A 21,763-nucleotide genomic window follows, 5' to 3' on the forward strand; every position below is an offset into this window, starting at 1 on the left:
TAGAGATACAACTATTCTATATATATTTATATTTAGTCTGGTGCTATGAAGAACTGAGGTGTTATTACTTATAGAGATACAACTATTCTATATATTTATATTTAGTCTGGTGCTATGGAGAACTGGGGTCTGATTACTTATAGAGATACAGCCATTCTATATATTTATATTTAGTCTGGTGCTATGGAGAACTGGGGTCTGATTACTTATAGAGATACAACTATTCTATATATTTATATTTAGTCTGGTGCTATGGAGAACTGGGGTCTGATTACTTATAGAGATACAGCTATTCTGTATATTTATATTTAGTCTGTTGCTATGGAGAACTGGGGTCTGATTACTTATAGAGATACGGCCATTCTATATATTTATATTTAGTCTGGTGCTATGGAGAACTGGGGTCTGATAACTTATAGAGATACAGCTATTCTGTATGACGAAGTCAACTATGCTTTGAAAAGCAAGTAAGTATTTTTATGAGCGAAGCTACTTTATAATTCTCTTTGACTGTCTGTCCGTCCATCTGTCAGTCCTTTAGTCTGTTATGCTTGGGGAAAATTAGTAATGAAACTATTTATTAATTGTAAAGAATACACTCTTATTTATAAGATATCTAAAAAGAGAGGGACGTCTAATGGTCCGTCGGTTTGTCGGCCATTCTACAAAAGATATTTATATGATAATAAGTAGAGGTTTTGTCATTATCTAATATCTTATCTTTCCTTAGGGAACGTGTAGCAACCGTGGTAGCTCACGAACTTGCCCACCAGTGGTTCGGTGACCTGGTCACCATGAAGTGGTGGAACGACCTGTGGCTGAACGAAGGATTTGCCTCGTATATTGAGTATCTGGGCGCTGATTATGTGGAACCTGATATGAGACTCAAGTAAGCTTTGAATTTCTTAGTGTATCTAAATAAAAACTTGTTTTGCCTCTAACTTTTACATAACTAAAAATTTACAGCTGCATTGTAATATCAAAGTTTAATTTATTGTAAATAAACAGCATGCTTTTAAAACTAAAAATGGCAATTTTAGAATGAAAGAAAAAGTATAGTGAATTAATTTTCTTTACATAAAATATCACTGTGTAGTTATCTAATGGTTTATAATATGCATAGTTAGAACTTCTAAAGGTTTTGTGCCTTGGGGTCTTCTATAAAATAATAATAAGTTCAGACAAAGTGAAATAGAGTATAGCTTAATAAAAATATTAGTTTTCATACAAAGTGATTTCAGACAATGCCCACTAAGCTATAAAAATTGGAAAGAATTTTAATGAATATAATAGATTTGAAATCTGCATAAAATTTTGAGGATTTTTTATAAAATTCGTTTTTTATATAATTCATTATTTAAAAGCGCAAATCAAATTAAAGTTAATAAATTTTGACCAATAGGATAGGTGGATTGAAAACTACCTGCGCTCTAATTGGTTGAATGATGTACGTCACTATAGCTTCTCCAATCAGGGCGCAGATAGTTTTCAATCCATCAATCACAGATGTCAAAATTATTTAACTTAATTTGTATTTGCGCTTATAGATAAAGAATTATACAAAAAACGAATTTATAAAAATTCCTTAAAATTTTATGCAGATTTCAAATCTATTATATTCATTAAAATTCTTTCCAATTTTTATAGCTTAATGCCCACCAAATATTGCTTTCATATTAAGGGAGAGAACTGTTAACTTTGACATGCAAGATGTGTTCTACCTGGATGCTCTTCCCTCATCCCATCCTATCTCCGTTAATATTGAGAACCCTGTATACCAAGAAAATTTTGACAGAATCTCATACGGAAAGGTATTTTTAATTAATCATTTTTTTTTTAAATATTTCCCTAAGTTAAAATTTTAAGTTTAAGTTTATACTAACATCTTGGTACTAAAGGTGATTTATAATATCAAAATATATTTCAAGGGATTTTTCCCATTGCCACTTCGAATGTTATGATAGAGGTATCCGGGAATAGTCCCTTTAGTAACATCGCCCCATAAGGGGCGATTCGTCGTACTTTTAAAATGGCTTTTTATAGGTTATTTTAGCTTATAATTAGGTTAGGTTATATTGGGTTAGGTGATTGCCCCACAGGGCTAGGTAATTGGCCCCGCAGGGTTAGAGCCCCCTGCAGGGGCTAGAAATAGGAGAAAAGCTACTGTGAAAAATACGAAGAATCACCCCATAAGGGGCAATGTTACGAAAGGGACTATACCAAGGTATTCTGCCCAAAACTAGGTTAAAACCAAATTGGTACAGTGCTTATGAAGATATCTCTGTAGAAAGAGTCACACTCACACTTTTCATTGTCTAGGGAGCTATTCTGATAAGAATGATGTCAAATTTCCTCACTCCTGACACTTTCCACCAAGGTCTTGCCAATTACTTCAAGGTAAATAGATTTGTACGTGAAGAAAGTCTCTCAAAAAATCAGCGTGAGACGTCATAAAAATTAGGTATTTTCCGTCTCTTTTTAGGGGTTTTCTTTCCCACTTCTCCTCTCATCTCCCTCATTTTTATGACGTCATTTGAATACGTAAATAGATTTTCAACATTTGATCAAGGTATCGAATTTGAATCATAAAAATGGAGAATTGGATTAAGAGGACATTGGACTTTAAATTATACTGGTACCCTAAATTTTATAACTATGTTATCTTTTTCGTTGGCTAAACTTGTATTCTTTATTAGTGAAGTCCAATTTAATTTTAAGCAGATTTTTTTAATAACATTGCGGATTACATAGATTTGTCGATCCTTAGATGTCAGTAAAGTCCCATTCCTATTTGTAACCAAGGCGAGCTTTCATTAATCCCTTTGAGCCAAATCAACTACTTTTTATTTAAAATCTTGTTTAGGAGCATGCCTACTCTAATGCAGAGCAAGACGATCTCTGGACATCCCTTGGTGACCAGGCCCATGTTGATGGTGTCCTCCCACAGGAGGTCACTGCCAAGCAGATCATGGACACCTGGACACTACAGAAGGGATATCCTGTTATCAAGGTAAGATTGTTGATAAAGTTTTAAATAAATGTAAATGAAAAACAATACATTTATGACATCATCAAAGCATTTGACTCACGAATTATCAAAATTTGTTTCAAAAGATAATTTCTATATTCAGATACTTCTGCAAGCACAAATGTGCATTTTTTTCAAAAATTTACACACACTACCTTTTGTGAATGGGAACTTACTCGCTGAACTGTATCAATGTTAAAATTTCTTATTTTGAATTTACTGTATATGTGGTATCCGCCGAGGATCAATGGCAGACACCGGAGTTCAATTAGATTACGGCAGTGTGACAGACGTGGACACCTTACTATAGAGAAGCTACGCTTCTCTAGCTTTCACTAGATAATGATCAACATCTACTTTCAGTTGTCACTTTATTGAAGGGTTAAGAGATACTAAAGCTATATACAACAAACATTAACTACAATGGATAGGAATAAATAATCATAACATAAAAGCATTGTAATACATATACAATAGTCAGTTTGGGCAATCATGAGTCCCCATCCCTGGAAGGGGTGGGGGGAATTAAGAATACAGTTAACCATAATATAAATACATATGGATTAGGAATAAAGATAGTTAAAGATAAATCATACAGTAAAACATAGGTAATTGCAATGGTTAGGTAGATGGCTATCCCTGTCTGGGGCAGGCAGGATAGCCCATGGAGCAGCACAATAGGTAGATAAGCATAGAGGGGTTGAGTGGTAGGTCTGGGTACTAAAGAGGGAAGGTTTGATGATTACTTGTGACAACAACAGTCTGTGTGGGGGTGATCCTATCAGGTGAGGGCAGGTTTAGATCCTTTATCCTCAGGGTTGAGGTGGTGCTGATAACTTGGTGGTTGAAGGGGAAGGTTCCGGTGCTTAAGATGGGAGAGGGAGGGGTAACACCCCCTCCCTCCATTTGCAGGACAACTGAGGGATGAAACCAGTACCGTTATCTGACATATTTTCAGGTGGCTTTATAATTGTAGAACAACAGGATTTAGCTAGGTGCGTAGCATCACTATAATGTCTTGGTTTCTGCATGGTCCAGAGCTGCCGCATACCACAACTCTCCCCTCGGAAGGCTGGAGGGGTTGTCTGCACCGCCAGACTTCCGACAGTGGTTGCGGCCTTCAGTTTGTTGTCCTTGTGGAATGGGTCCGCCAGGATACCAGTTGCTGGATGGTGGTGGACTCCAGCCCTCCCCAGGTCTAACGGAATCGGCTATATCTGCTGGAATAGCTGGTCCTGTTGGATATTCTGGCCGTTGGATGTGTACCTCTGAGGCCACCCTGGCAACCTCCAGGAGTGGCACAGCACATGAGGGGGCTTGGACCAACAGCCGCCTGGTATACACCTCTTCAGGTTTCTCCACTGGGCTGGTGGTCTCCATCGTGTTGGTCACCTTGCTGCTGGCAGGCTGGCTACTGGATGCAGGCGCAGTTTCTTCGCCCTCGGGGCTGGTCAGGTTCATTCGGCTTCCAGGGTCTCTGTCAACGCGGGCAGATGGTGGTTGCCATACTGTAGGAGCGTTGCCTCCTTCAGGCTCATTCTGGACATTGGCAGGGTGGTGCATGGCAGTCCGACCTGCGGGGTAGGGAAAGGTAACAGTCCATCCTTTATGCCGGAGGCTGTCTTGGATCTGCAAGGGTGGCTCCGCTCTAGTTGGCTGGGAGACAGGCCCATCCACGGCCACTGCTGCTGGTAGACTGGAGGCACAAGGCTCCGGATTTCCTCCCCTAGCCTGAAGGGGTCCAGGCACATTGTCTCCATCTTGGGTAGACATAATTGTTGGGGATCCTCTACTTCTATGGGTAGGCTCGGCACTTGGCACATCTAGTGGTGTTACTCCCCAGGCAGCGGTCAAAGCTTCTTCAGTTTGGCTGGTAATGGCTGATATCCTGGCTCCTGGGGCAGATGCAGGGGGCGCAGGCAAGTTTGGCCCAGCCCAAACTTCCTGGTACACCAGTGCAATACAATTACCTTGGCTTGGTTGAGGGAGGTAGACAGCTGGATGCAGTTGAGGGTGAGGGACAGCTGGACCCTCCCTGCTGGCTGGGGGCTCTGGCTGACTGGGGGTGACGGGTGTCACCCCTTCCTCTGGGGCTGCGGGCTCATTCCGGGGTCCAGGTATCTCGGTGGCGGCGACGGTTGTCGCCCCAGGCACCAGTGTGGGGGCGCTGGATAGCACCCCCCAGTCTTCACAGGGGTCCAGGTCTCTCGGTGGCGGCGACGGTTGTCGCCCCAGGCACCAGCGTGGGGCGCTGGATAGCACCCCCCAGTCTTCACAGGTGGCGGCGACGGTTGTCGCCCCAGACATCAGCTTGGTGGTGCAGGGAAGCACCTCTCGTTCCTTCCAGGTGGCGACGCCGGTTGGCGTCCCATACATCGACTCAGACTCGCTGGGTAGCGCCCCTCGGCTCTTGCTGGGGGCGACAGGGGTTACGGACACCGGTCCCCTGTGATTGAGGCTGAGGTCCAGGCCAACCCGGTTGGGTTCAGCCGCTCCTCCCAGCACGTTGATCCCGGCCACTATGGTCCCAATCTGAGACACAGACTCCTGGGTAGCCGCGGCCCCAGCGGCGGCAGCTAATTGGGGTGACGGCTGGGCATCTCCCTCCAGGTGGACCTGGGTGGCAGACTGGTTGCATGCAGGTTGTTGGGCGGCCTGGTGTTTCTTCATTGCTTGGTCCCAACCGGTTCTACACTTGGCGGCTGTGTGGCCGTTGAAGCGGCAGCGCCCCTTCGTCCAGCTGGGTCCCATCAGGCCGGCTTCCCCAGGGTGTATCAACCTGCCAGGTCTCTCCTCCTCCAGTTGGGGCACCAGCTGACAAACAGGGTCTCCCCTACTAGGGGTCAGGCGGTGCTGGGCTGCTTGTGGTGGCCCCTTGGTTACATTCAGCCTCCTCCCCATACACACAGGTTCCTTCCATCCAACAGCGGCTCTCCTCCCCTGGGTGGCGAGGCCAGCCTCGGCCTTAGCTTCTGCAGGTGCTTCTCCACATGAGGGATCCTCCCTCTGGGTATGCCAGGTAGTTGGTAGCAAAGGCCGTTGATGGTGCCAGTCGGAAAGGGGGCTATGAGCTCTGGGGGGTACCTGTGGCCAGTGTGTGGACAGGTACCCACTGGTGGACCAGCAAGGCCCAGAAGATGCCATACTGATGGTAGCCTGGACTGTATTCCGGACTGTCAGCAGACTGTTGGTAGCCACCTGAGTTGGGCCAGAGTTGCCAGCTGGTATTGCGTCCCTGCCAGGCTCCGTCAGCTGCTGGTGGGGAGCCCCTGCGGTGGTTCTGGTTTTGGCAGGTGGTGGCCTTCTTATTTACTCCCCTAGTTTGAGCTCTGCATCCTGGTGGGCCTCCATCTTCAGCAGCATGGAGGAACTTGGCTGGGACATGTGCAGTGGTTCAACAAAGTAGCGGCATCTGGTCTTGGAGTGTGGGGGGACAGCCTCACTGCTGCGGGTCAACCCTGCTCCCTCCGTGCTGGGTAAAGTCTTCCACTGCGGCAGGTCACCAGTCCCCATCCTTAGGCCGGTCCCCAGTCGTTCCATGCCTGGGGGCTCCCAGGGAGGCTTGGGTGGCGGCTCCCCCACCCCCAGGTACGCGTCGGGCATCTGGGTGAAGGGCCTATTCCCCTGGGACAGCTCCCCATCCTCCAGATTGGGGAGGCCAGTGCCAGGGAGGACCTTTCCACCCCAGAAACAGGTGGTACTGGCCCTAGGGCTGGGCCCCTTTGGAGTCTCAGTTCTGGTAATAGTGTCCATCTTGGGGCTGGCCACTAAGTTTCTGAAGCTTGTCACCTTCTCATTAGGCTCAGTTGCATCGTTCAACACCCCCAGGGGGACACCTACAGGTTCAGCAATCCCCAGTCCAGTATTGCTATTTCTCGTACGTTGAGCACCAACTGAACAGGAGCTGTGCAGCGGACATTCAGTCATCCTTCCAGACAAGGGCATCTCAGGGACCAGGGGTCTGTGACCTGGCATGTGTTTGATGTTCACTGTACTCAACACAGTAGGCCAAAGTAATAACAGGAGCAGTATCTTGTAGATATAGGAGCAGAGTAGAGTAGCCGCACCGCAAGGAGGTTCGAGCCGGCTCACCCCTAGTATAAATACTATAGCTGTGTAATTAGGGTGGTAGTCCACGTAGCCGTAGGCTCGGTCCTCCTGGCTCAAGAGTTTCTGTGGCTGGCGCGCCCCCATGATAAGTAGCAGGGGGTTGGTCTGTTTGTGCCAGCGTCTTGTTTAACTGTTGAGCCTGAGTTGTTCTCCTTTCCAGTATAGCTCTTGATTTCTGTGGTAACCAGCGGATCTTAGCTTAAAGGTAACAGGGAATATGTTAGGTATCCCCAGATGTCTCTAGGAGCGTATCCGCTAGTAGATATATGGATAGGTAGGCTATCTATATATATACATGGCTACACGCCCATATATATATATATACGTGTATAGGAATATCCCCAGAGCTAGCTAGCTTTTCCTCCTTGCTCCAAAAAAAATCACGCTTCCTCTGTATATAGTTCACAACTATGAAGGTCGATGGTCCAGGTACACACCACCACTGCCCAGTGTGGGGCAGCAAGTCAGGCTATGTCCACAGGGTGGGCGTACTTTCGTTCAGTTACCATATCAGTTTCCAGTGTTGTTTGGTGAGGTTAGTATTCACTTACTTGTACCCATGGTACAAAAAAAACAACCTTATTTATCACTTGGGTATTTATATATACATATATTTGCTTCACTAACCATTCAGCTTTGAAGTAGGGTTGGCAGGCTAGGAAGATGTTGAGGGTCTGAGCGGGTTTAAAGAACTGGTTTAGTTTTCCTTATCACACTGTAGACAGGGAGGGAGGAGCTTGCAAGTTTTTCTCCTAAAAAAATATCTATGATGTATGCTATAGAATGGCCCCTCTCCTGTGTGGGTGTGTGTGTGTGTGTGTGTGCGTGGAATCTCCTGTCCTTGTAACGCGCGTCCGCGCCGTCAAATCCGCGCACACGGGGAAAACGCGCTCTCACCCCTCAACTCGCTCTCTCATTGGTCCGCTTCGTCCGTTGGATTTATGATATTTTCCGCACTCTGTTGCGCTATCCGTGAATGGCGCTCTGTGTGTCCGATCGCTAGCCCCACACTACAGACGGACTTAGTCTAGTGTGGGTAGGAAGGGGGGAAGCGCGTGAGGGGACGGGGGTAACTCCGTCCGTTCCCCCTGTGAGGGAGGGGGGTAACTGTGTGCTGGTGTAATAGGGCCTTTTCTTCTTAATCCTAGGTTTATCTATTATATCACCCTGATTGTATTTGCCTTCAATGGAGAGGGGCCCCTCCCCTTCCCTTGGAATAAGGGGTGTATTGTTGTTGTTGTGATGTGGGCTTGAGATTGTTTTGATTGTATATCAGGGTCTTTATTATGTTACATCTAGCTTCTATTTCTGTCCTTATCACAATTGCATAACAGATTTGTTTACCAACTCTGTTCTATTTTTAGCTGTTATCACAATACACAATAATCCAAGCCTGTTCTATTCTTAGATTTATCACAACACAACAATTTGTTTGCCAAGCTTTGCTCATAAATCTATTGTTTGGCCATCACACTAGGGTGGTAATCCCTGAAAATGTGATATAATATCTGTTTTCTAGATGGGTGGCTGCATTGTAGCCTCTCAGGATACTCGGGGTTGACGTAGTTTTTCTCTGTTCTGGTGCACTACACTCGTATGTTAGCTCGCAGCTTGCAGCTATGTGGCATGTTTCAGCCTATCGGCGGCAGGGAATGTCCCGTCCTGCTAGCGCCGCTTGCAGCTATGTGGCGTGTTTCAGCCTATCGGCGGCAGGGAATTTCCCGTCCTGCTAGCGCCGCTTATCCAAATCCAGCTGATGGCGGCAGGGAATGTCCCGTCCTGCTAGCGCCACTGGTTCGGATCCTGCTATCTCTTGCAGTAAAATTGGCCTATTTTCAGCCGTTTACACTTATTTGGCTTGTTTCAGCCGGTCCGCAGGCCTGTTTCAGCCCTTTTGGCGCTCAATTCTCCGTTAGATATCAGCGCTGCTCGCGGTTATTCATCAAATTTCGCTGTCTCGCTTCCACAACTGCCGGATGCAGAGTTAAACTTTGCTGTCCAGGGTGGGTAATTCAGGTTGCTTGCGTCAGTTTTGCCAGATTCACTGCTGGGAGTACCTTAGCCTCAGATGCGCGTCTGCTCTACACTTGTGGTTCGCCGTAATCTCACACAGCTGTCACCAAAGTTGTGGTATCCGCCGAGGATCAATGGCAGACACCGGAGTTCAATTAGATTACGGCAGTGTGACAGACGTGGACACCTTACTATAGAGAAGCTACGCTTCTCTAGCTTTCACTAGATAATGATCAACATCTACTTTCAGTTGTCACTTTATTGAAGGGTTAAGAGATACTAAAGCTATATACAACAAACATTAACTACAATGGATAGGAATAAATAATCATAACATAAAAGCATTGTAATACATATACAATAGTCAGTTTGGGCAATCATGAGTCCCCATCCCTGGAAGGGGTGGGGGGAATTAAGAATACAGTTAACCATAATATAAATACATATGGATTAGGAATAAAGATAGTTAAAGATAAATCATACAGTAAAACATAGGTAATTGCAATGGTTAGGTAGATGGCTATCCCTGTCTGGGGCAGGCAGGATAGCCCATGGAGCAGCACAATAGGTAGATAAGCATAGAGGGGTTGAGTGGTAGGTCTGGGTACTAAAGAGGGAAGGTTTGATGATTACTTGTGACAACAACAGTCTGTGTGGGGGTGATCCTATCAGGTGAGGGCAGGTTTAGATCCTTTATCCTCAGGGTTGAGGTGGTGCTGATAACTTGGTGGTTGAAGGGGAAGGTTCCGGTGCTTAAGATGGGAGAGGGAGGGGTAACACCCCCTCCCTCCATTTGCAGGACAACTGAGGGATGAAACCAGTACCGTTATCTGACATATTTTCAGGTGGCTTTATAATTGTAGAACAACAGGATTTAGCTAGGTGCGTAGCATCACTATAATGTCTTGGTTTCTGCATGGTCCAGAGCTGCCGCATACCACATATACAGTGTACATGCTTTTTATTATTTGTTCATAAAGACCAGGATGGGAGGGGACATTGGGATATTTATTACACTACACATAGTCCCCAAAGTTATAACAACGTTTTTTTAATATAGGCTTTATTGAACTTTTATTGAATTTTGATTGGTTGATGTATTCAGTTGAATATCCAAAAGTTTCAACCACTAAATGTTAAGGGTTAATTTTGTGTATCCTCAATGTGGATATACATCAATTTATACGCCATTGTCTTATCCCTTTAGATCCCTAATGAAGATCAATCTACCTTTCTTACATAATATTAAATGACAGGTAGTGCACAACAAGGCAGAAGGAACCTTTGAGCTGAGCCAAACCAAATTTAACCTGGAGTCAGGATCAGAAGACAAGGAAGAATTCTCCTGGTGGGTCCCCATCACTTATGCCTCAACCAAGGAAGATATGATGGACTCTTCAGGTAAAGAAACTTTACTATGAACTTTATTATTCCAATTGTTTATCCTTAACCCAAGAATCCGGCCTAGAAGGAAAGGAAAAATAGCTTCCTTTTCCATTGAACAATTACTCATAAATACATAAAAATGACGTCATACTGGCCTACCATTGGTCAAATAAAATGTATACCGGCTTGCCATTGGTAATTTGGTCTGTGTATCCTATCATTAGTAATTTGTATTGTATTTAGTTGATTATTGGTTGAATACTGAGAGTGCCAGCATCCCAGCTCCATCAAATATGGAGGATGATCTCTTCATCTTTAACACAGGTAAGCAAAACTTTTGATTCTTATTCTTTATGTTTATGAGAAAATAGAATGCATTGGCCCTAAGACTTTTAATTAAATAAAGCATGCACAGTTAGGACTTACAGACAAAAATCTTACAATCAAAAGGGTAATTTATGTGTCAGGTGTTAAACTAACGTGCGTGATCAAAAATAATGTTATACAATTTTTTCAGGTGCCATGGGTTATTATAGAGTAAACTATGAAGATTCTGTTTGGAAACAAATTACTGAGGTTAGTCTACATATTGTATCTCATATTATAAAGATTATCAAAAATATATTTTTTTTTAAATATTCAAAATAGCTAATGGCAATTAGACTAGTACTCAAATAGTTTTATTTGTAATAGATATAGATATATAATCATAAATTGGACCTATAAGAACACCTTTTAGGAACAGTACAACCATATTATTGGTAAGAATGTGTACACGATCTTATTATTGGAGCAAATAATAATTGACTTAAAAAAATTGAACTTGAAATTCCTTTCTAAGTTGGATGGAAAATTGTTTCTGACAGACCATCTAGAGTAATATATCTGTTTAAAAACATAATATTATACCCAGGTCTTCCCCAGTCTGCCAGTACTGTCCAGATCCCAGATCCTGGATGACGCCATGAACCTTGCCCGGGCTGGCCAGCTCAGCTACGATATTGCTCTGGACCTGACCAAGAGTCTCATTGACGAAGACGACATTATGGTTGTGTACACTTTTGACAAGAGGATTGAGTTCCTGGATAACATGGTGAATGCTGATGACAGATATGAGAGCTTAAGAACTTATATCAGAGAGGGTGTTCAAGGTTTATATAACAAGGTAGGAATTTAGTCTCATCATCTCGAATAAACATGAAATAGGTTTACTTTCGAAACCTCATAATTCTATTATTTGACCCCTCCCCCAGTTGTCTTAGAAACTTTAACTATTAAAACAAACTAAAAAGCTACCAGGTATCCTTATCTTCATTTTTTTCTGAGGTTAAAAAGTGGCTTATTATCACAGTTTGTAAATTTTTACTTATACATTTAACACAACTAAAATGAGAGGCATAAAAACTTGATTTAAGTTATACAAAAAAACTAATTCTGGATTTTTTTAGGTTATTGAAAACGACAGCAGTGATTTTATTCCTACTTTACTAAAAACTGTTGTTCTACCCCTTGCCTGCAGCTATGGAAATCAGGTATGGAAACCTATTTATGTTTTGGGTGATCATATCAAATTTATTACAGATTTTAAAATGTTTTTCTATCATATTATTGAAGAGCATAAGTGATTTTAGAAGAAAAACTTTATGATTACTGTTTCAAGATTCTTGTATAAAATTTACCAAAGAATTTACTAAAATATTTCCTACTACACTTTACTGATATTCTTTTTCGTAGAATGTAATCTTAGGACTTAAGAAATCCTAACTTCTTGAAAATTCAATGAAACTTCATAGTATTTTAACTATTGTTGGTTTGTTATTAATATGCTACTGAATGTCTCTATATTTATTGTATTTTCAACTTATTTACTTTAGGACTGTATTGATTCTGCCAAAGAACTGTTTGCAGCCTGGCGGTCAGCTGATGCTGACTATGAAACAGCTGTTGACCCAAATATTAAGGTAAAATTCATGTCAAGAAATCTATTGGAAAAAACGTACAAACTTTTATGAATATTGTATTAATATTTATTTTTTTATGGACTAAATAAAATACCGACGAAACATGTAAGTAATATTCTGGATGCTAATTGGTACAGGGAATCTACACAAAAAATCAGTCGTCTAGCTTTAATGGGTGTTACAGAGTGTCTGAGTGGCATTATTATAGAGTAGCCTTGATACTAAAAAACAATTAGAATATAGCAAATCTCCATTCTTTACATTTTTAATTTACTCAAGCAGTTACTTTAGACTTTATTATTATTTGTTTTCTAGGCTTGGGCCTATTGTTATGGAATCAGGTATGGTTCAGCTGAAGATTGGGATCTGGCCTGGTCAAGACTTCAACAAACTTCACAGATTTTAGGTAAATCCGGTTTTACAAAGCAGTAAGGTTATATCTAACCACTAAACCATTTTAAGTAAGCTTCACATAAGCCATTGGATGTTTTTAATCTAAGGATGTTTTTAGGCTCATTTTATTCCCCTACCACTTCCTTGGAATACAGAACATAAAACGATAAGTTGAAATTAAAGAAGTTTAGCAAAAATTTTATCATGAAAAAGCAACAATGCATCAAATTTTGTATGTATATAAAATCTATTTCAGAAAGAGACAGTATAATCAGTGCTCTTGGTTGTACAGAAGATCCTGAATTATTAACAAAATACCTCCAGCTTTCTGTGGATCCTACATCTGTTATCAGGTTAATTACAAGTCTCAAAATCCTACTACAATAATTATTTATACTTAAAACTCTATTTTTTTTATATTTAATGATATTCAAGTACTGAAATTGTTTTGAAAGATTAAATATGGTCAGTTTTAATGACCTTTTTAATCAGGGATCTTAAGGGACACGACAATGGAGATACATATATATACATCTAATAAAATGAGGAACTTATTACCCCTTCTGTAGGTAATAGTCATTGCCTTGCATGCATTGGTTGAAAGGTTTGGATACTGCTAAACTAACAACAATGTTTTTTTAAGGCATCCAATAAGAGATTGTTTTTATAAAACTTTGGGTATCAGTGTAATTTAGAGTCCTTGTCCCCTTACTAGTGATTAGTTTAAACAACTGTTCCTAAGAAATCCTTTCTGGAAGTTTAAACAACTGTTCATGATTACTTTCTATTTTGTAGAACCCAGAACAAGCGTTACCTGTACCTGGCCATAGGCTCCAGCAAGCAGGGATCTGACCTCATGCTGGACTGGTTGGAGGCCAACTGGGAGGATATCAAGGAGTTCTACGGAGACACCTTTGTGTACAATGTGGCCAACATGGTTGCAAAGTAATAAACTTATTTATGAGTAGTTTTTTAAACGTTCTGGTTTGATAAAAATTATCATATTTGACAAAATTTCTTTTTCTATATCCTTTTTTATAAAGTAGTAAGTTTTTTATGTCTGTAGCCTAAGATTTCGATAACTACTGAATCAATTGAGTTATCTATTTTAAGAAAGCTTCTCAAAGGACATAGATCCCGTAATGGTTTTGGGCTATTTTTTTAATATTATAATATTTAAGACTTCTGCCTAGATGCTAGGAGCATTTGTTCTTATAAAGCATCTGTTTACTTGATTGTGCAAGCAAAGTATAATGAATATTGTAATATGTTTTTGTTTGATTGCAGAATGGTACTGAAATTTGTCTCGAATATACATCTATACTAATAAATTCATTGTCTAGGTATCCAGATCATGCCAACACCCAGGAGGAGTTCGACAGGATGAACAATTTCTACACCACACATAAAGGAGAATTAGGTACGTGTCATTTGGTCAGCCATGCAACAAGTTGTCATGTCAGTCGGTTGACGTAGTTATTACAATAAGAGTACTTGGCATTGAAACGTAAATCTTTTGCAACCATAGTATGATCTTGAAGCATTCAGGGTCGTGCAATCAATGGGTACAAATTAATATTGCAGACCTAAGTCTTTTATTAAATGAGCTTCGATACCTACGGGGATAGACCTTTACAGTAGGTCCTAAGGCACCTATATCCTAACAATTGCTACTAACTAACACTTTGATAGCACGACCTTTGTCTAAAAGTCCCAACTTGCCTGTTATGTGACAAGGCATTACTTCTACTAAATATTATATTATTGTCGGACATTTGACTTAGCAGCATCAGCAGATATTTAGACCGAGATTCGAACCCATCACCGTAATAACAACTTGCTAGATGAGCTTGTTTGACAGTAAATTATATTTTTAGGAAGTTCAGCAGATCCTGTGAAACAAGGGCTAGACAAAATTTCTGCAAATGTTAAATGGAGACAAAACTTTTATGAACAGGTACATTATCATTTTAGGAAGAAAGGGTATAGTCCCTTTCGTGGCAACGCTCCTGAAGGGGCGATTCTTCGTTTTTTTTTCACAGTAGCTTTTATCCTATTTCTAGCCCCTGCGGGGCCAATTGCTTAACGCTGTGGGGCACTTACCTAACCCAATATAACCTAACCTAAAATAACCTATCAAAAGCCATTTTAAAAATACGACGAATCGCCCACTGAGGGGCTTGGTCACAAAAGTGACTATTCCCTCCCAAAAAAAGTAACAAACACATCTTAATCTAGACACCTAGAACCAATACTGGACTTACTTTAATATTGTAGAATAATCGGTCCAGCGTTTTACGAGATCTTATTTGACAAAAAAGGATATTTTACAAACATCCTATTACTTCCTATAACCTGACATTAATCATCATATTTTCTTACAGGTTTTGGAATGGTTTGTGGCCAACACTCAGTAAACTTCTCAAATCATTAATTTATAAACATTCCTCTTATGGCGATTCTGAAATCTTTCTGTAAAAATCCAATTTTTTTCAAATGTCGCAATTTATCACATTGTCAATAATATTTCATAATTGCCATATATGTATTGTAAAATTTGTAGAATAACTTTTTGTTATTGTTTGTTAATATTTTGTTAATAAAGACATGTTATGAAAATTTCCTTATGTTTTCACTTTTAATGACAATTTTTTTTCGAAAAAGAGTAAAAAAGCCAAACCATTAATATTAAAGGAAATTAATGAAATTTTTTATGGAACAAGGATGACAACATCCATAAAAGCGAAGCTCTGAAACGGTAGGACAAACGGACATTAACACTTGTATAATGTCAGAACTGAATAATTAGAATGCGAATGTATAAGAGTCAAAGCAAAATTGAAAGTAAATTTGTTGAAAAACTGCTTGATACAGGATAATGTTTATGGACATACTTACATTTTTAGGACTTGATTATAGAGTTGCTTCGCTTATAATATTGTACTTTGTTGTCCCAGGAATCAGTATACCAAAAATCAGATCAATCGGATTATTAGATCACATAAAAACTTGTTGTTAAAAAAGTAAAAAAAATTAACATGTTTAAAATGGACGTACGGACATTCTGGTAATGATTATAGAGTTGCCACGCTTTCTAAATCGTACCTAACTACTACAGGAATCACCATGCAAAGTTTGAAATCAATAGGACAATTCTAACATGCCTAAATTAGCGAAAAAAGCTATCCGTTACGGACGGGCCGACCCTAATTATATAAAAGCTTCGCTTTTAAAAAGAGTAAAAAAGCCAAACCATTAATATTAAAGGAAATTAAAACATAACGAAAACAATTGTTTGAATATTATTTTGACTATTAAACAGTAGAAAAAGTGCTTGAAATGGTTAATTAGGAACGCATATACTAAAGCATGAGCTGAGAGATTTACATTCTTCCTGGGAGGAAAGAAACTGAGGTGGATTCTTAAAAATAATTTGCCCCACTATTCGGTTAGTGGGGCAAAATTGTTTTCAAGAAAAATCCTCAAAATCACATTAAAAATCTACATAAATCAAATAAAATCTTATGTTAATGACCCTTCTATGATTTTATTTAATTTTTGTAGATTTTTTATGTGATTTTGGAGGATTTTTGTCGAGCACAATTTTGCCCCACTAACCGATTAGTGGGGCAAATTTTTTTTTAAATCCATCTCTGAACTGTATATTACGTAAGGTTTTCAACTACGGTTTCTTATTCGTTAGGTCAAAATTTTTGGTACTGTTATTAAAATTTAATTGGTTGGTTCCGAGCTTACAGTGCCCAAACTTTTAAACCAATGACTTTGATTATTCTTTAGAAGGACTAATTTTGTTTATTACATCACTAAGGATGAGTCGAAATTTAACATACATTGTCTTATCATCTAAGTATTTTTCAAGTGATTCCTTGACACCGTCCCGGCCTAGAAGCTATAGAGGATGATGATTAAAGTCCCTCCACAGATTATGACGTCATAAGATAGAACAAACAATGAGAGGCCATCATAAGTTTTATCATTGGTCAATTACAGTGTTTACTGGCCTCTCATTGGCTATTTTATCGTATGACGTCATAATCTGTGGAGGGACTTTAATCATATTCCTATGGAGTAGGATAAACAGAGTATTTTTTCGTGATGATGTTTACTTGAAATTCTGATGATTGTTTGAGCCAATGTTTTGTGTGGTTTTCAATTCAATATTCTACTTTCTTTATCAAATAGTAGCACTAGTCGATTTTTTGGGTATAGTCCCTTTCGTAGCAACGCCCCTTAAGGGGTGATTCTTTGTATTTTCACAGTAGCTTTTCTCCAATTTCTAGCCCCTGCGAAGCTAATTGCCTAACCCTGCGGGGCAATCATCTAACCCAATATAACCTAACCTAATCTAAAATAACCTATTAAGAGCGATTTTAAAATACGACTAATCGCCCCTTAAGGGGCGTTGCCACAAAAGGGACTATTCCCGATTTTTTATTACAAATAGAAATCAGAAACTTTATTGAAGCAGCTTATAGTGCCCAATAAATAAATTATTTCATACAAAACAATTGACTAATAATAAGCCAATATACTATAGATATTACCATTGGTTCATTACAATGTATACTGGCCTATTAATGGTCATTTGATTAGTTTACAATTTGCTTTTTGTTCTATTCCAGGCACCCGGCTGTGTTTACTTCAAAAAAAACTATCAGCTGATCTTGAAGACCCAATAGAGAGTTGTGACAAGGTCTTCAAGGGTGGGACATAGTTACATATAGCTATTGACCTCTCTATATATCTAACTTGCATTAAGTCTCCAGTAGCTGTGTTAAGTGCCCTAAGAAAATTGGTATAGATTTCACCGCTTTTGGACAACCTAATCTATTGATGTCATAGTAAAGGGAAGAGAAATAGAAGGGGGAAGAAACCCCTAAGAAAAGAGATGGGGTATTTCCTGATGTCATTAGAATAGGTAGACCAGAAGCAGTGACACTTATCCCCATTTTGCTAGGGCACAATAGACAGCTACATGTCTCCATGTTAAGCTGGACAGGTAAGAATGATATCGACTGCAGCTATTGAGCACAGCACACAGATGAATATTTATGTTCAATGTTTGCCAAACCTGAGCAGCCAACCACACTCACACACACACACACACACATACACAGACAAACATACTCAGACAGACATACAGACCGTCATAATCAGGATATAAAGGATATTTATACCAAAAATGTATACACTTTGAATTCTTTTTAATTGATTTACAACCCTTCTTTTCTCCAACCCCAAAAAAATAATAGATATATGGTAAAGATATATAATGTAAAAGTTTTTTAAAAACATTTTAAACAGATTTAGGTATACTTTTGTTTCTTATGACTAAAAGATAATTTAAAGAATTCTCCTCCTGTTGACATATCCCTCACTACCTTCCTATGTAAATCCATAGTTTGAATATTTGTTTAAATATAAAAGCTGAGCCTACATATGTAGAACATACTTCTGGATGAATATTTCAATGGTATTGTATGTACAGTTGGGAGCATCACATTATGTTTTATAATAACCTCATAAGGGCGAAGCAGTTGTCCCCCCCCCGGGCCCCCCCCCCCCTCCGACGACGAGCGGATGGATAAGGTTATGAGCAACGGTCGCGGATTTTAGTTTTACTAAGAAGAAACACAAGCCTAATAAAGGAAATTCCTACTTCAAAAAGGCAAAATTTCAATATAAATAAATGGAAAAATTTAAAACATGATAATAGAAAGAAAAGGTCAGAAAAAAAGCATTTTTAATTAATCATATTAAAATTAACGTTCCTAAAACTGTTATCAATTATAGTGGAAGGATGAAGTAAACTAAGAAAGTGTTATAACTTAGTGAGCCTAAGTTTAGCGCGCCAAACTGATGTATGTGTGCTATTTGTATTAACTATCGAAGCCAGAACAATGGATAGTGATTTTTGTTTTAGATAAAGTATGTAGCATTTTAAGTAACTTTTGTGTTTTTTTGAATTTAGCAAAGCATTTGATAAACAGATTCCCGAAATTAACAGTGAGATGTGATTCTTTTTAAATATTAGTGGCTTAGCTATTAGAAGCCTCGGGAGGAAAATACGGGAAGGTGGTGGGGGTAATAAATTTATAGTATAGATGTATAAACAGATTACTAAATGATTTCCGATTGCAAAGACCTAAAGCTCAGCAGACGAGAATAATTTCATTAAACTTTGCTTTCTAAATTCAGCTGTTTAATGCTTTCTTCTACTTTTTGAAAAAGAAAGGGACAATTTTTGTAAAAAATTGACATTTTTGTCTAAACTTATATTAAGTATTTAAAACTTCCATTATCAATTTCTCACAACTAGGCTCCTGACTACAAAATTATATTCATAATCATCTTTTCCGATTTACACCAATGCATTTTTAAACCTAGTTATTTGTGATTAACAAGACATTTTTCCTAATTATGTGAATACTTTCTTGCAAATCATAATTATCAAGTTTTTAGTGACATATAGCAACAAATATAGAACTAATATATTGCAGATGTTCCCAAATTTATTTTTTGCCTGAATTTACGTTGTTTTCAATTATTTTTCCATAAAGGGTTGAGCTCTCCCAGAGGTGATGGCAAATTAACTATGTCCTTATTTTAAGTAATTGGGTTATTGTCAGTTTTATGAGATTAATAGATAATTTTCAAAATATTTTTCAACGAAATTAACTAGGAAAAAATGCAGAAATCATTAAAGGTCATACATAGACGTCCAAGTACAGGGGTAAAGGGCTGTTTACCCCTTTAGACTTTGAATCTCTTATTTTACACCCATCAAGTTTTTTAAAAATATGATTACTCCCCTTGAATGTATAGAATCCCTTATTTTACCCCAATACAAAGTAAAAAGCTTGGGCGTCCTTGTGTTAACATTAGTTTACAATTTGCCATTTGTTCTTTTGCCAGCACCTGGTTGTATTTCTATTTTTGAAAGATTCAGCTGACACGAAAGACCCAACCCAAAGTTGGTAGAAGGCCTTTGAAAAGGGGTGATTGTTACGTATACTAGTTATCGCTCTATATATATTACTTTAATGTGGGGGTTAAAGTCCAACCTCAATTTTTCATTTCTGTTTTTAAAACAAACCATAAATAATTTTTGGGGTTGGGTTTCACGGGCGATTTCACTTGAAATTTTCCAGTAAAATAGTTTTAAACCTTACTTTTCCTATAAGAAGCTTCACTGTAAAGGAGAACCATATCAGATGCGCAGTGTACGCAATCTTAAGCTAGAGACACACAGATATCCAAAAATTATTAAATTTACGGCGTTTTCCTCTTCAATTTTGAAAATTTGAGTACCCCCCCCCCCCCCGACAACGAACAACTATTTTAGTTTAGGTTAGGTTAGGTTATAGGCTAGGGAGCCGAGCGCTGCGGCTAGGCAGGCAAGGGGGCCGAGCGCTGCGGCTAAGCAGGCTAGGGAGCCGAGCGCTGCAGCCAGAGTTGTTCGTTGTCGGGGGGGGTTACTCAAATTTTCAAAATTGAAGAAAAAAATTCTAAGAGGATAATACCAAATTTACAATCAGTACATATTAGATCTATTGGATTCGTACCTTTTCTAAGCCAACAACAAACCAAGCTTAACTTACATATTTATTTGTTTTACTAGTTTACATTACAATATTCTCAAAAGCACAGAAAACAAAAGTTTTGAAATCATCAGTTGTAGAAATTATGTCTGTCTGTCTGCCTGTATGTTTAGTAATAAAAGCAGAAATGACAGTTTAACAATTTTCAGCTTAGTAAATGGCTTTAAAATTTAAAGTACAGAACAAGGAATTAAAGGAAATAAATAGTTCTTTTCTAATTAAAACATTTTCATTAGATAGGTAAAGAATATGATTCATAGTGGGAAAAAAACAAAATGAAATAAAAGATTTTCAACTAGACATGAAATGTATTTATTAAAAAAGAAGCTTTTCTATAATTAGGGTTGGTCCGTCCGTCCGAGACGGATAGCTTTTTTCGTTAATTTAGGCATTATAGAATTGTCTTATCGATTTAAAACTTTGCATGGTGATTCCTATAGTAGTTAGGTACGATTTAGAAAGCGTAGCAACTCTATCATCATTACCAGAATGTCCGTACTTCCATTTTAAACATGTTGTTTTTTTTTTACTTTTTTAACAACAAATTATTATGTGATCCAATTATACGATTGATCTGATTTTTGGTATACTGATTCCTAGGATAATAAAGTACAATAATTTAAGCAAAGCAACTCTATAATCAAGTCCTTAAATGTAAGTATGTTCATAAACATTATCCTGTATCAAGCAGTTTTTCTACAAATTTACTTACCATTTTGCTTCGACTCTTAATACATTAATATTTTGATTATTTAGTTCTGACACTTTACAAGAGTTAATGTCCGTTTGTCTTACCGTTTCAGTGCTTCGCTTTTATGGATGTTGCCATCCTTGTTTTAATAGTTTTAGCAGTGTAGTAAGTTTATTATTATAGCTATAACAAGGACACAAACAACAGTAATACGTAATGTCTAAAATATGATTTAAAACTAATTGATAAATAAATATTTAAACAAAAAGACATTGAAACAAATATAGTTCTAAAATTATTGAAAAAGAACATTTAGAGACATGATTATTTATATAGATGCTTCGCTTTTAGTATTAGAATAGTGCCTAGTAATTAGGATGCTGTACGTATTGGTGCAAATTTCAAATTGTTTTGGCGTGTGACGTCATACCCCCATCTCTTTTCTAGGGGGTTTCTTTCCTCCTTCCCTTTTCTTTCCCCTCACTTGCGACGTAAATAAACAGCCCCGTCAAATCAATTTAAAAATTGTCCCCATTTTTTGCACCAATACGTACAGCAT

The 21,763-nt window shown here is 38.9% G+C and overlaps 1 protein-coding gene across 1 annotated transcript in view; it reads left to right on the forward strand.

Annotated features, from left to right (window-relative positions):
* LOC145322792 (aminopeptidase N-like) overlaps positions 1 to 15,510 on the forward strand; it is a 32,276-nt gene extending 16,766 nt beyond the window's left edge. Inside the window, exons 14-30 of the mRNA XM_080165060.1 lie at positions 382 to 467; positions 731 to 889; positions 1,682 to 1,811; positions 2,320 to 2,397; positions 2,864 to 3,010; positions 10,408 to 10,552; positions 10,781 to 10,861; positions 11,055 to 11,113; positions 11,451 to 11,702; positions 11,986 to 12,069; positions 12,412 to 12,498; positions 12,814 to 12,904; positions 13,148 to 13,244; positions 13,687 to 13,836; positions 14,235 to 14,311; positions 14,769 to 14,848; positions 15,276 to 15,510. Of these exons, the coding sequence (XP_080021186.1) occupies positions 382 to 467; positions 731 to 889; positions 1,682 to 1,811; positions 2,320 to 2,397; positions 2,864 to 3,010; positions 10,408 to 10,552; positions 10,781 to 10,861; positions 11,055 to 11,113; positions 11,451 to 11,702; positions 11,986 to 12,069; positions 12,412 to 12,498; positions 12,814 to 12,904; positions 13,148 to 13,244; positions 13,687 to 13,836; positions 14,235 to 14,311; positions 14,769 to 14,848; positions 15,276 to 15,308 (1,836 nt within the window). The 3' untranslated portion in view covers positions 15,309 to 15,510. The remainder of the gene's footprint in view (positions 1 to 381; positions 468 to 730; positions 890 to 1,681; positions 1,812 to 2,319; positions 2,398 to 2,863; positions 3,011 to 10,407; positions 10,553 to 10,780; positions 10,862 to 11,054; positions 11,114 to 11,450; positions 11,703 to 11,985; positions 12,070 to 12,411; positions 12,499 to 12,813; positions 12,905 to 13,147; positions 13,245 to 13,686; positions 13,837 to 14,234; positions 14,312 to 14,768; positions 14,849 to 15,275) is intronic.
* The last annotated feature ends 6,253 nt before the right edge of the window (positions 15,511 to 21,763 follow it).

This window comes from Acartia tonsa, chromosome 6, assembly GCF_053477335.1.
Source record: "Acartia tonsa isolate MP-2025a chromosome 6, ASM5347733v1, whole genome shotgun sequence".
Taxonomy (NCBI): Eukaryota; Metazoa; Arthropoda; class Copepoda; order Calanoida; family Acartiidae; genus Acartia; species Acartia tonsa.